The sequence below is a fragment of the Balaenoptera physalus genome (assembly GCF_965194825.1).
Source record: "Balaenoptera physalus genome assembly, chromosome: 1".
Lineage (NCBI taxonomy): Eukaryota > Metazoa > Chordata > Mammalia > Artiodactyla > Balaenopteridae > Balaenoptera > Balaenoptera physalus.
In genome coordinates this window covers 162,479,448-162,494,448 of record NC_138882.1, presented here as the reverse complement: position 1 = coordinate 162,494,448, position 15,001 = coordinate 162,479,448, and the positions used below count along the sequence as shown (strand labels likewise).

Below are 15,001 nucleotides of genomic sequence, written 5' to 3'. Positions count from 1 at the left end.
GGTGGCAGGGTCTGGCGTGGATGCCTTCTACTGAAGGCCTGAAGGGCTTGGGAGGCAGCCCCGGACAGCCCCATGCCTGTGAGTCACCATACCCACACTCACTGGCCCAGCCCACAGCTGGGCTTCTGTCCCCTGCCCTGTATTCCAGTTCCAAGTTGAGGCTGGGCTGCCCCTCTAAACCCAGCCCACCCCTTGCCCCTTGACAATGGCCACCTTTCTGAGGACTCCCCACCCCAGCTGGGCCTGGCCTCCATGGTTTCACCCTCTGATCTCATCATTCCCTTCAGGCCTAAGCACCGACCCCTCCCCCCCCCCCCCCAACCCCCAGCTGGGCCTGGATGATCACTTATGGCATCCAGGTAGCTCCTATCAATTCTAGCCTCCTCTTCCACACCAGCCCTTTGGGCTGAGCTCTCAGCTTTCCTTGCAACAAGTGAACTTGAGTTAGGACAACACAGGCATTACCCTCAATGAACCGTATAACTTTGTAGGTGTAAAATCAACATTCTCGTAACAAAGGAGCCCTTCTGAAACAACCGAGGCAAATGCAGGGATGCTGGGTGAGAAAGTCAACACGCTCTTGATGGGCACTCCCGGAGGCTGCCTGGAAGATGCAGACTGCGTTCGGGTGTGGAAGGGACGGGGAATGCAGGGCGGGGGCTGGGTGCCGGAAATCAATGCGGTAAATAGGAACGCATGTATAGCGTGGACAAAGCATGGCCCTGGGACCCAAGCCAAGAGGGGACTTGCAGGGGAGACAGGAATGGATTTCCGTACCACTGTTATTCCAGAAGTAACGCAGAGAACTAGGGAGTATGGAGGTATCTGAGAGGTTAGTTAGAGGAGAGGGCTGAGTACCGCCCTTTGGAGGTGGTTAGGATTTGGCAATGGGCAGAGCCCAGCAGGCACAGAAGGAGAAGCACAACAGGGGTGAGTGAGACTGTGGGGCCAGGAAGACCAGCCTGAGTTTCAACTGGATCCGGCAGGTAAGGCAGCCATAGAAGGCTCTGGAGCAGAGGTGTGACACAGGTAGAATCATGATCAAAGACACCCAATAGCACCAACATGGGGGCCTGGAGAGAGGGGGGTAAGAGCCGTGGTACAGGGAGTGCAGAGAGACCACCTCTGAGTCATGGACCACTTGGTGTGGACATCAGACTTTGGGGACTAATTGGGAGGTGGAGGGTTGGGGGAGAAGAAGGTGTCCAAGATGACATTAAGGTTTTGAGTGTGAAGGGCTGGGCGCATCATCTGGGCTCTGGAAGTGGAAGGAGATGTTGTTGGTGGCAATTGGAGGGCTTGGTCCAACTCATGCTGAGTTCGAGGTGCCCTAGTCTCCCAGGCAGAGGTGCCTGTGAGGCATCAGAAGCAATGGTCTATAGTTCAGGAGTGAGGTCCTAGCTGGAGACTCACATTTAGTGTCCTTGGCACAGTGAGGTTTGAAGCCAAGGAGGTGGATGACGGCGACCAGGGAGACCACTCAAGGCCAGAAGAAACCAGTCTGACTGACCAGGTGCGTGAGTCACCATTATACCCAGACTGCCGACCGACCCACCTTTCCTCTCTGCCTGTCCCAGTCTCATGCACCCTCCAGGCCTAGCCCTCCCCCTCCAGGAAGCCATCTCTGGCTACTCCAGCCTCAAGAGTCCTTGCCTGCTGTGATCATCTCAATATTGGGGGTCCACACCTCAGCACCGGGCCTTGTGCTGCACCTGAACCAAGCTCCTTGAGAGGAGAAGCACAGTTTACCCCCTTGGCTCTGGGCATCTTCTGGCACAGAGCACCCATAAGGCACTGAATAAATAGCTCCTCCTGGATGGATTGAGTGATGGATCAACTGCTGGGTTGGACGTCAAGAAGAATAGTAAGGAGACTAGTGATGAGAAGACTCCTGCCTGTTGGACTCATCCAGCGTCTACTCTTGCTGTCTGGTCTCTTGACTCACGGCCATGAATTAGATCTACATGGATCAACCTGACTACATCTCAGAACATCACTGAGTAGAAACAACAAGTTGCAGATGTACGGTAAATCCTCTGGAGTAGTCAGTGCTGTCTACCAAAGAGCCCTGGTCCTCCCCTGTGCATGGCAGGGCTGTGCTTCCCCACTCTCAGGGAGCTGGGTGAGGCCTGCGGTTTGCTCTGGCAGATGAGATGGGAGCAGAAGCTTCTGGGTGGAAGCCTGAAGAGTCAGTGCACAAGGCACCACTGTCCCATCTTACCCTCTCGGCCTTGGCTGGCCTGGATCTCTGTGTGACTCCCAGGAACAGAACCCCATTGCAGACCCTTGTCAAACAGGTATTGGAGTGAAGTACAAATACTTGCTGTGTTAAAAAAAACCCACAAAAGACAGAAATAAAAAAAGGGAGGGGGGGGAGGGGAGGGAGGGAGGGAGGAAGGAAGGAAAGAAGGAAGAAATGGGCCTAAGGCAAAGCCCTGGTGACCTCAGGTGGGTGTGCCTGAAGGGTCTATTCAGTGTTTCTGGGTGGGGGCACCCTTGGCATTTTGGGTGGGACAGGTGGTTCTGTGGTTGGTGATAGGATGGTCACATACCCAGCCCTGTCCATGAAATGCCAGAGGTGCTCCCAGTTCTGTGACAACCCAAACTCTCATGCCCACATTTGCAAACGCTCCTGGGGGTGACACCAGCCCCAAGAGAGCTGTAAATGTTGAGGGGTCACCAGAAGGGAGGGTGGGAGGTACAGCGGGGGCCCAGATGGGACAGCGGGGCTGCAGGAGAAGATGACCTGACCGGCGGCATTACATAACCCCCCCCACCAAAGCGCTCAAATTAGATGTGACAAGTAGAGAGAGTGAGGATGACGTTCTTCGCAGCTGACAGACAGAGTGAGATTACCCTGGAGGGGATAAAAGCGACGGACGCAATGGTGAAAAAATGCTCCGATGCCCATTTGTCAGCACCATGAACTGCAGCCTTTACACGGGGCGGCAACAGGATCCCCTGACCATCCACAAAGTATGTAATTATCGCCTTTTACAGATGGGAAGCAGAGCTGGAGAGGTGAGGGGATTGTCTGAGTGGAACAGGTAAGTGGGAGAGCTGCTCGGGGGCAGGGATGCTGGACCTGGGAAGAGAGGGAGATTCTGAACAGAGCAGGTAGGATTAAATGATGACCTGGGTGGGACGGTGGGGGTAGGTTACAGTGAGGACCCCTGCCTAGGCTGTAGGAAGAGGAGAAGGGGACTCAGGTGTGGTCTTCACCTTTCAGCTGAAGGTAGACCGCGTGGCAGAGACTCCGGTGGCTGAAGCTGTGAACTAACTGGGGTGGGGAGAGGCTCCTACCAACTACTCTTTTGGGGCTCAGGCTTCCCGGGGGGGAATGAGGGCAGCAGGGAGCCGCCTGGAACCAGATCTCCAGTCTGGGGACAGTTGCCTCTCAGGGCAGAAGCAAACCCCCTCCTTCATGGCCGCTAACACTCAGCCTCCCCCTGGGGCCCCACAGATGGTCCTTGAAACTGCTGGGAGAAGGCTGTGACCGATGCACCAATCCCAGGATGAAGTCTTATGTGGCCTTTGGAGGACCCCAATGATGTGAGAACACAGAGACACACGGGGGCGCTCTAACCAAGTAGCAGAAGAGGATACCCGTCAGTCCCCAGATGGAAGGAGGGTAAATATTTCGAAAAACCGCTGGTCTAGTGTTTCTCACTGGAGCAGTTACTGGAAGTCTGAAAAGGATATTTCTCCCCCCCGGGGGACGTGTCCCTGCCACTGCAGGATGTTTGCCCTCTCTGATCCCCTCCCTGTCTCTATGACAAGCCAAGCCCCCAAGTTCAGTTTCCAAACACTCCTTCTCCTGAGAGCCCCTGCTGGTCAGTGCCACCGGAGGATGCCCACTGGTGGCCTTGGGGAGCTGGGTAGTGTCTGCTCTCCCCGCGCTACAGAGGAATCCAGCACCTCCCACTTTGACCTTGTGAGTTAGGCACCTGCAGGTGCTGGAGAATCGTAGGTCCCATAACATTCGGTGTTGGCTGGGGCTCATGGGGACCATCTTCCTTGGGAGGTAGGTTTTCCTCCGTGCTGTTATCATTCAGGACTGGGTAGGACGAGGGCTGCATTGATCACACTGGGGACACAGACACAGGACCCTGAGACAGACACCACGGGACCTGCGTACAGACACCCACGTCCCAAGAAGCACACACGTGGTCACGAAGAACACAGCTTGCACAACACTTCCACAAAGCAGGTCTGAAACCAGGCAGCCTGCTGGAGCCCGGGGAGCCCCACAGTTGAGAGTTCTGAGATGTTTCTATCATTAGGTTTACAAAGACAAAGCACCGACGGTGAAAAACCAGGAGTATTATTCTAAATATTTACCAACCAATGAGTCCTGGACTCCGGCCAGACAGAACAGAGACCGGTGTACACAGCTGGTATGTGCAGTGCGCTATCAGCCCTGTCAACAGCCTTGTCAGCAGAGCCCGAGTGCCCCTGTGGGACACCAGGCCTGCCACGGTGGCTGCTTAGGCAGGACAGAGGTGACTTTTGGGGAACATACACCAAGGTTAACAGCAGTCCGGACAGGACCTGGGAGAATCACTATCAATCCCAATGCGGGGTCTAGGAACCCAGCCAGCGTGTGAGGAAAGAGAGGCTGGGGGAAGACCCAGGCGGCTCCAGTCCCCAGCACATACCTGGCGTACCCCACCCCCAACCAAGGAGCCCGCATTCCTTAACAGAGGTGGTCAGCGAGTCCCACAAAGATGGCACCTCCTGGAAGGCCGGAAGCCCAGGGTTCCTGTGGGCACAGCCCTGCCCATTGAGATGTTCACCACCTCTGAACGCAGACGACACCACCCCCAGCCCTCGGGCGGGCGCGAGCTCTTACTGCATGGGAAGCAGACATTGCAAACCAAAGGTGATTCTTACCCTCCTTCGAAGATTTTGATCCTCGCCGGCTCCCCTCTCTTGGAGGCAGGAGCGTCCTCCTCCGGCTTCCCTCGCTTCTCCTCTTCCTTCTCCACTCTAGCTATCTCTTTCTGGCCTTCCGGGGAAACCAGCGAAGGGAGGCGAACCTGGCCCACCGCAGGAATGACAAAATCATGGCTGGTTAACGGGTGGTCACGGAATGATGCCTTTGATGGCATCGCACACCTACACTTCATCCTCCCTCTACCCAGTGAAGAGGTGCTATTAGCCCCACGTTACAGAAGGAGGGAAACGGATCCTCAGAGAGGTGAAGTCAGAACTGGGACTCGGACCAGGTATTTTTCAGGGGAAGACCAGGCCTTCCCATGACAGCTGTGTTTGCTCTCTTTTTCACACTAGTCTAGGGGTTTCTGGGGACAGGCCCTCATCTTGGTCTCCTCGGTCACACCAGCCTCAGAGAAGGCATTTGAGGAATGCTGAATACATAAATGAAGGCTCCACCTTTGGAGATTAACCAGCCCAATTTTCTTTTATAGATGAGAAAGTCAAGGTCACGCAGCAAGTTAAGGGCATTGCTGGGAGCAGAACGCAGGTCTCCTGAAGGCCCTGACCAATAGCACCCCACCCAGTCCCCCTCCCCCGAGCCGGACACAGAGAAGTTGTGCCGCCCACTGATGGGCATGGACCTGGCGGGCGTGCCTCTCAGGGAACCCGTTCTCTTCAAGAGATAAGGGCCTCAGTGGTGAGAGCTGGCTGGATAACATGTCTCCTAGATCCTCTGATGGTGGCAGGGGTGGGTGCATCCTTTAATAGGAAGCAGCGATGCTGGGCTGGGGGCTGGGGCCAGCAGTGAGATTCTTATCCTACTTCATGCCACTGTCATTAAGGTCATGAGGAACTGCACTGTTGATAGCCGGCAGGAGGAGCAACCCTGTCTCCCGGTGCTGGGACAATCTAAGGACAGAAGTCCCTGTGCCAGTCACCACAGCTGCCCCTACAAGGATGGGCTGGGGCTCAGCAGAAAGGTAGCTGGTTGGGAATCAGGGAATCTGAGTTCTAGCACCACATAGGCCACTGCATGCTGAGCCACCCTTGGGTGAACTACTTCACCTCTCTGGGCCTCAGAGTCTGAGGGGATTAGACCATCTTGGAGATTCATTCCAGGGTCAACTTCTATGATTCAGTGACCCCCTCCCCCCAAAAAATCTCTTCAGAATTGGAGATGGGGAGTGGAAACCAAGTGAGGCTATGGACTGCTGCTTTGGCAGAAGGCAGGTGATTTTATGCAATACCCAGGGATTTCCAGAGCATGCTGTTTTCACTTCCATCTCAGCCTGCCATCTGGGCCATCCATGGAAGGACCAAGAGGCCTCCCCCAGGCTGATGAGTGACTTCTGTCTCACAACCAGCTGTGATGTCAGGGTCAAGCTAGAGGAGGCTGGTTTTGGTGGCAGGAGCCACTCTACCAGGAAACACTGTTGGAATTGAGCAGCGGACCAGGGATCCACTTTAGCTTTTAATGATAATAATGTGAATAACTGCAGATAATGATGATCAAGTGCCAATGTGCCAGCCACTGTTCTAAACACACTTTGCATATTTTAACTCATTTAATTACCTCTACAGTCCTATGAGCCAAGTATTATTATTGTCTCTATTTTATCGATGAGGAAACCAAGGTTCAGAGAGGTTAAGTAATTGGCCCAAGGTCAATTAGTAAGTGAGATAGTGGGATTCAAATTCGGGCAACTTGGCACTGAAGCCCTTGCTCTTAATCTCTTTGCAATAGTGCATGTGGTTGTCAAAATGATCCCCAAAGAGAAAAAAGGAAGGAGAAACCTGGGGGATGAAATGTGGCTGCAAAGTGAACTCTTGTATAAGCTTGGGTTTCTCCAGGGTTTAAATTGAAAAAAAATGTGTGTGACCAAACTCAAACCTGACTGGGTGGCATAGACCTGCACAAAGATGGTTAGGAAGAGCTTTGAAATGCTGATATAGCCCAAAGGGCCTTTTCAGAGCTACTAACAGGGAATGGAAGCTATGGGATGACAAATGTCAGCTCAGTATAATAGGGAACTTTCTTAAAGCACTGTCCCAAGATGGGCTGGGTTGTACTAAGAGGTGGTGAGTGCCCAGTCACTGGAGATACGCAAGCTGAGACCAGAGAGAGGTGTAATTATAGAAAGGCATCAATCAGTGGGCCATGCAGTTACATTAACGGACCAGACTGGTGAGCTTCTGGTAGGCAACATGCCAGTGAATCAAATGGAATATTCCAGGAAAAAGTGTGCACGGTTCAGCTCATTTTAGGAAAGCAGCATTTTAAACAAATGATTGTCAAACCCAGTTAAGCCAAATTAACTCTTTGTTTTTCTTAAACCACCTTTCAGTGTTCAATCATTAAAACAGAGGAGCAGTCCTGAGCATCCAAAAGAACTTTGGAGTGAGATCTAGTTTTGAAGCCAGGATATTTACTGTGTGTGGGGCCTTGTGCAAGTTACCTGACTTCTTCATGCTTTAGTCTCTTTATCAATCATATAGTGATATAGAACCCTGCCAAGGTGGTTGTGAGGATAAAAGTAACACTGAGCACAGTACCTGGTACATAGTAAGTGCACTATAAGTTCTAAGTGTGAATATAATTACAACAGCATCTTGGGAGTAGCCATCGCCAGTAAGAGACACTGGAGAGAAAATCAGTCATGATGTTTACGGCGAAAGTGGAAACCTCAGTTAAGGATGTCTGTAGACTGACAAGGATATTTAGAGAATAAATTTGGGAAACAGTTTGGTGAAGAATATCAAGTAGAGCTAAGGACAAATTCAATGCACAAAAGTCACTCAATAAAAGAGCAGGATACAAATATAGGAGAAGTTATCGAACATAGTTTTGTTCATTTATCTACAATAGGAATTTAGGGGACTTATTTGGTCAAAGAATCTGGTCTGAAGACACACTAATGAACATCTCTAAATTTGCAGTCACTTTTAAGGTTTTCTTTCCTCAAATAATTGAAAGAAGAAAAATAGACTCTCTGGAGTCAGACAGGTTTGGGTTCAAATTCTGGGTTTGCCAAATATTTGCCATGTGACCTGGACCTCTCTCACCCTCTGACCCTCAGTTCCCTCATCTACAGAATGAAGATGATACTGCTACCTCACAGGTGGAGATGAGCATCAACTGGATTCACGGGCACAGAGCAATGCCTGGCACAGTGAGTCTACTCAACCAATAAGACCAATTGTTATTCCACAAATATCAAGTCAGCATAGCACATCATGGCCTAAATCCTTACGCTGGCCTTGTCAGGATACGGAGGTGTCACTGGTATGAAGCAAACTTGGAATTATCAAATGTCAATCTTCCTGAACTTGCAGGGATCAGTTCATTTTATGCCTCCTGATGCAGCCTCAAGTCAGAGGCAATGGAGGAGTAAACATGAGCCCTTAGTCGGGGCTGTGCGCTACCACCAGCATAGATGAGTCAAGCTGTGACCTTGCCACCTACTGGTAAAGAGGGATACTGCAGCCAAGCTCTATTTGCTCTCCTACTCACAGAAAAGAAAGAAGGAATATTTCAGGAGTCATTTGCATCAAATTCTAGACTCTCTGACAATGGGAAGGTTTCAAGTGGCACCAGAGAACAGAAATGGTAGATGTGGAGAATAGGAAAAGACTAACCAGATAAGGGAGAAATGTATGTTGGAGTGGCAGTTTTCCAGCTGTCTTTTGGCTGAGATTGTGTCTTTGATTTCTCAATAGAAGCTAATGGGAAAGTGGATCACTTTAAAGCTCACTTTATTGAAATGTATCTAGTCCAATGATATGAGGGACACTGACAAAGAAACCCAATAGATAAGGTGATCAGTCACAGCTGATAGAGAGGAAATCTGCCCACTCAGTTGGCTCTCATTTTGCAAATGGAACTTGAGGAGAATGTGGCTTTAAAAGCTCAGCAAAGACTTTTAAAATCAGTGGGGAGAAGAAAAACAAGGCTGAACTCACCTCTGTCATGCGGGGCTTGCGGGAGCTGGATGGCACAAGCCTTCCTGTCTCAGGATGCGGAGCTGTGGCCATGGTGTATGTCTCTTTGCTCACCTTCTGCTTAGACCTCAGGAGGGACAAAGCAGCTTTAGTGGAAACCCCCGGAAGGTTGGGGTTGTACAAACTTATGCACCAACCAGCGTAAACAGAGGACCTCCTATCTGCATGCTGGATGTGATTTGGCTTAATGTAGTTTAAATAGCACCAACTGACATTAGTGGTCGTGTGGAGGCTGGGGAACTGCAGTACCTTCTTTGAGTCCGTACCTTCTTGCAACTTGGCTGGCCTGGGGGACGTTTCTGACAGAGGCTGTGAGCTGAGAGGTGCCAGTGGAGGGAGGTCAGGTTGTTCCTTGGAATCTTCTTTCTTCACACTCAGTGGGAGCAACCCTCTTCGGTGAGGTTTACCAGACGGCTGGGCATATTCCTTCAAAGCCTCTGAGCCCGGGGTTGTCACACGGGGCAATGAGGGCTGAGGAAGGGGAGGAATTTCCTTTGGGTCGGATGGATCTGAGGACAGGCTGGACAGTGTTTCTACTTCCCTCCTGCCCTGGCCCTGGCTGCCCAAGTGGGACTTCTCTAGTCTCTTGCTATCCTCGGTGCCGCTAAGCACCACACTGCATGGTTTCACCAGCTCGAGTTTTTCATCTGCCTTGGAAGCCTCCTCTTCCTTTACTCTTTTTTGCTGCTGGGTTTCCATGGTAAGTTCAAGGCTGCCAGCTGGTGAAAGGACACGTTTGCTTCCCCCCACTGTTGATGAACTCCCCTCCAGGCTCAAGACACTCTCTGATGACAGGGAAGTGCCTTTTCTTTCAGGTAATGTCACAGGCACTCTCAGGTATGGAGTCGGGAAACCTCTGCTTTGCTCTTCACTTACCCCAGCCGGTCTGGGCCCAACCTCGTACACATCTGCCCCACACACAGTCGTCCCCTTGCATGAGGGCTCCTCAAACTTGGGAAGAGCCACAGTTGCTGAGCTGCCCTGGGACTGGGTGACCAGGATCTGGGAAAGAGTGGTGTACATGGCGCTCCCATAGGACGGCATGTTGGTCTGGATGCGGACAGGCACAACCAGAGACACCATGGTGTCTGGACAGGCAGGCAGGGCCAGCGGAGGGGCTGACGTGGGTGCTGAGCAGCTGGATGGGAGAGCCACGGGGGGCAGCTGGATGTCACTGCTGTACTCTGTGCTGGGGGAGAGGCCAGGGGTTCCCGTTGCCAGTGTGGCCAGGCTGGTTTTGATCTGGGGTACATGGCTTTCCACATCACCAGGGAGCTGAAGGGCGAACTGGGATTGCAGAGGCAGGAAAAACCCAGAAGAAAGTGCTGAGGAGGCAGGGTAAGGCATGGGGAGAAACGAAGGGGGCTGCCGGAAGGGGATGTTGGCTGGGTGAGGCATGAGCTGGGGGAGGTGGAGTTGGCCTGGGTGCAGAACAGTCGGTTGGAGAGGAAGTGGGGGGGCTTGAAATAAGGAGGGAGGAAGCGGGGGCATGGCGTACGGTGTGGAGAGCAGGCTGGACATGGCCTGGGTGGAGAAGAACTCTGAAGACTGCCCTGGCTCATGCTGTAGGAGGTGCTGGAAGGAGAAAAGGGAGACGGGCGGGGGCAGGTACGGCTTCTCCTGCAAGGGGAGCTGAGCAATGGGGTGGGGGAACACCTGCAGCGCTTCTGTGTAGGGTGGAGTGGCCCCCAGCGCGGGTCTGTCCTGCACCTGGCTCTTGCCTCCCGGGTGCCCGCTGTGTGAGGTGGCTGCAGAGGAAATCGGGGGCAATGGGCTTTTGGCCAAAGATTTACTGGATGAGGGCTTTGGTTCCTCACTCTCCTGTCTTCCCTTGTGGGTGGCCTCTGGCTCGGTTTCAGGAGGCCTGCTCAGAGAGGCCTGTCTCACCAAAAAGCATTTCCTTCTCTCTGGTGGGGCTGCTGAGGCTGCTGGGGCCGCTGGAGCTGCTGGGGCTGGTGCAGAAGGGCCTGTCAAGGACAAGCTGCCGTAGTCGAAGGATTTGCTGCGTGTCTCGGTCATATGGGTGGAGTGGGAAACATTGGGGCTCTGCTCTGAGGCTGACCTCCGCATCTCGCGGGTGTGCGGGTGGTGGCTGGGGACAGTTAGCATGTGGGTGCCCAAGGGTTTGGAGCGTGTGTCGGACGAGGGCCCGGCAGCCTCGGCTTTTCCGTGGTCGTCCCTCTCGAAGGAGGCGGAGCGGCTGGACCCGCTCAGAGAGACACTGCTCTCCTGGCTCGGGCTGCGAGACAGAGGCATGGAGGACTCGAAGCTGGACTCCCCGGATGACTGGGCCATCTCCGCCAGGCGCAGTCTCTTCTTCTTGGGTGGCAGCTTCTCTGCTGGGAGCTGGGCAAGTGTCTGGCTGCGCTGGGGCCACTGGAACTCCTCCGTCTTCTCGGGCTCCTTAGGGGGCGGCTCCGGCTCTGTGTCTGGCCGGTTGGGCTCCTCGGTCACCAGGATCTCGGGAACCTGAATGTTGGGCTGACGGACCAACCTGGGCTGCAGGGAGTGAGCCGAGCGTCCATGCGGGGCGGGCGGGGGTGATGAGAACGGGGCCGCAGACTTGTCTTCCCCTTCCAAGCCGCTGGGCTGCTCCAGAGAGTCGGATTTCTCAAAGGAGCTGGTGTGCTGGATGACAGAAATTTCTTTGGACGTGGTTCTCCTCTCCTTCCCTGATTCTGAACTGGACCCTGGCTTGGGAGTCCTTGGCTGGAAGCCGGCGGATCCCTCCAGGGAGGGCACTGACTTACTCGGCTCTGCTGGTGACTTGGTGGATTCCAAGGGAAGGCTCCGAGCAGCCTCAGATGGCCCGGGGCTGCTGAACTGACTCTCTGTGGACTCAAAGGCGGGCGGCTCCTCCTCGTCCCCGAGGCTCTTCTCTTTCCTCCTCTTCCTCAGTGGAGTGAGCTCCAAGGTGCTCCCCAGTTTGTAATGCATCATCTGGGACCAGGGCTCGTGCTCCGCCTGGCTCTTTTCGGCTTCCGGAGACGCGTGAGCACCTGCGGTGACGGGCTTTGCCATCTGCAGCTCCGAGCAGTAGTACTTTTTATGCGCTTCGTAGTTGTCCCTTTTCTTGTACCGAGCACCGCATATGTTACATTCATAGATCACCCCTTTCGTTTTCAAACCCTTCTTGGTCTTTTTGGTGAGGTCGCTTTCCCTGGGTTCCGGTTCATCTGCGGGTTTGGAGGCTGCCTCTTTGCTGCTCGGCCCCGCCTCCTCGGAACTGTACTCCCCGCCCAAAGGTAGTTCGATGGCCGGCTGACGCTTGAGCATCCGGGGGTGGGAGGTAAACAGTTGACTGCTGCGGCTCAGGGCTTCCGAGTCGGCGACGTGGTCGTCGAAGGAGTAGCTGCCTCGGAAGGTGTGTGGGGGGGTACTGAGGGTGCAGGTGGCAGAAGGCATTGAGTGGCTTCTCAGCAGAGGCACAGGGGGGGTGGTGCTGGGCGGGTGCTGGAGGCTCAGCAGTGATTGTTCGGGCTTCGTCTTCTCGCTGTGGGAGGACAGGGGCTCCCGGTAGAGGCTGGATTTGGGCGACTCCATGCTGCTCCGCCGTGACAGGGAGCTCCTCCTGGGCTTCACGCTGTCTATCTCGCTGGTGTCCACCACGGCCTCGTTGATGGTGATGAGCTTGGTGATGTGCTCGATCACCTGCGTCCGGGGCACAGACAGAGGCACCAGGCTGGGCTTGTCTTCGGTGGGCAGGGGCAGGAGGGGCTGCGTGGAGGTGGCCGTCAGCATGGTGGTCCGCTGCCCGATCCGCCCGCACTTGCCGAAGATGATCTCGGCGTAGGACCTGGCGTTGGTGTTTGGGGGGCTGACCTGCTGCTCGGCGCTCTCGGAGCGCGAGAAATACCCAGATTCGGTGCTGCCTTTGCTGCCCGGGCTCAGGAACGCCTGCTCGTCGATCACCTTCTTCCTCTCGCTCAAGCGGAGGGCCAGCTTCTGCTTTATCGTGTGGGTGTCTTCGGGTTTATGGCTCAGGGGGTGTTCGGATGAGGCCTCTGCGAAGGGGGCAGGGTCCTCGAGCGACGGGGCTGAGCTGCACTGGGACAAGGAACAGCGTTCGTGGCTGGAACCCTGGCTTCCAGAGCTGTACAAACCGCTGGACAGGAGGGGGTGCTTGGGCCTCGGGGACAGCTCTGCGGGGTGAGTGGACGTGCTGCCTGTTTCCTCTTCCGAATCTGTGCTTTCCCCCTCAGTGGGCTCCTCAAACTCTTCCCCAGGGATCCTCTCCATCTCCAGCCCTGGGGGGTACATCTCTCCGCCCATTCCCGAGGCCAGGCCGGCTTTGATGCGGTGGGCATGGGACTTCCTGTGCTTGTAGAGGTTGCTCTTGGTCTTGAAGGAGAAGCCGCAGGGGCCACAGGGGTAGGGCCTCTCACCCGTGTGCGAGCGGATGTGTTTCTGGAGCACGCTGGGCTTGGCACAGGGGCGGCTGCAGTATTGGCATATGTACTTGCCCGGCTTCTGTGGTTTCCTCTCTTTCTTGTGTGCCTCTTCTGTGGGCTTCAAGGAGACCTGCGAGGGACGGGGCACAAAGACTTTGGGGATGCCAGGCAGGTCCTCGGGAGGAATGACGGAAGCATGGGAAGGCAGGAGTTGGCCCTGAGGATGGAGCCCAGGGCTCACGAAAGAGCCTGAGGGTCCGGGTCTCATAGGGTCAACCAGCTGCCACGTGGACCCCTCCAGGAGATGCTCGGGTTTGCCGGGCGACATGAATGCTGGTGTCAGAGGGTGCTGCGGAATCTGCGAGATGTGGACCGAGGCTTCGATGGAGGACCTCTTGGGGGGATTCTGCGGCTGGCCTGTTTTCTCCTGAGAGCCTTCCCTAAGAACCGATGAGGGGCCTGGGAAGGGCTGTGGGGCTAGGAGCTCTTGGAAGGGGCCCTCTTGGGTGGCAGCCGTGCCGCTGCCTGGGTACGGGGCGCTGGATGAGACACTGGTCTGAATGGCCTCTCCTTTGGTCAGCCGCTTCCGGGGACTTCCCTCAGCCTTCTTGGTGCCCTTGACACTTTGTTCAGGATCCATGACCTCCACGGGACTTCAGATGCTATTCAGGGAAGGTCGGGGCAGGCCGCATTTACGAATAATCCAAGCGTCCCAAGGAGGCGTCTGGCTTGGGCCACATTGGTCAAGAGCTATGGAAGCCAAGCCCAAGATGGTTTTGGGAGTTTTTTTTGCAAGTGTCACTGGGTGCAAGTGGACTCAGAGCAGGTCATCAGGGCCCAGACTGTTCACGTCAGTGAGGCATGGCCCTCTACTTTGCAGACAGAAAACGCGCCAGCACTTTCTGCCTGAATGTCTGTCGTGGAAACGTCATGAAGGATGTCAGTGTTGCCATTGTATTGTTTCAGTTGGCAGTGGCAAGTGGCCCCCCACAAGTCCCCTGTGTGCTATGTGAACCGCTGACGGCTGGAGACGGCTGTGTGCATGGCCCAGGCATCCCTGGTCCCCGCACGAGAGAAGCCACGCTGGACACCGCGGGCAGCTCCGTCCCGCCTCTTCTCCTCTTTTGTCCCGTGTTGGAGATGAACAGCCGCGGAGGGGAAGTCACGCTCTTCTACTTGACAAGAGCACACACACAGAAACACACACAGAAATAGAAGAGAAGAGAAGAGAGAATTACTGTGACTCATCCACAGCTCAGGCAGCTCCAACCTGGTGAGATCCCTACAGGTTAACCGGGGAGACCCGACCCGAACCCAGAGCTCCAGGCTCTGTGCATTGAAGCACTGCTGGTACCTCCCTTGTCTGCATTCCCAGTGATGCCCACTGTGGTTCTGAGGACCGTGGCTGTGTGGAGCGTTGGGAGCAGGAGGCGGGGGGGGCTCTGGGAACCTCAGGGCACTTAGCGATGGGAGGCTTGGGCTCCAGTCCCTGCTCAGAGAGTGACTCCAAGTGGGTTTCAGTTCCCTAAGCCTCAGTTGCCTCATCTATGAAATGGGATAACAGCAATTCCTGCCTCAACTGCATCTCGGGCTGCAGTGGGGTCCAACGTGAAAATGGATGTGGATGCTGTAGGATGAACCCCGGCCGGTCCCATGGCTGGTGCAAGAGTTGG

General features: G+C 54.8%; 1 protein-coding gene across 7 annotated transcripts in view; it reads right to left on the bottom strand.

The window, feature by feature from the left end:
• The window catches only part of HIVEP3 (HIVEP zinc finger 3), a 508,837-nt gene that overhangs the window by 44,320 nt on the left and 449,516 nt on the right, over positions 1-15,001 (bottom strand). For 6 of the 7 annotated variants that reach the window (XM_082466054.1, XM_082466060.1, XM_082466055.1 and 3 more), the window contains 2 exons: positions 8,899-14,500; positions 4,894-5,039 (listed from right to left, as the gene is read on the bottom strand). In XM_082466054.1, coding sequence (XP_082322180.1) covers positions 4,894-5,039; positions 8,899-13,968 — 5,216 coding nt within the window. In that variant the 5' untranslated portion in view covers positions 13,969-14,500. Of the gene's footprint in view, positions 1-4,893; positions 5,040-8,898; positions 14,504-15,001 lie in introns of all 7 variants that reach the window. The other variant, XM_082466057.1, reaches the window with a different exon arrangement.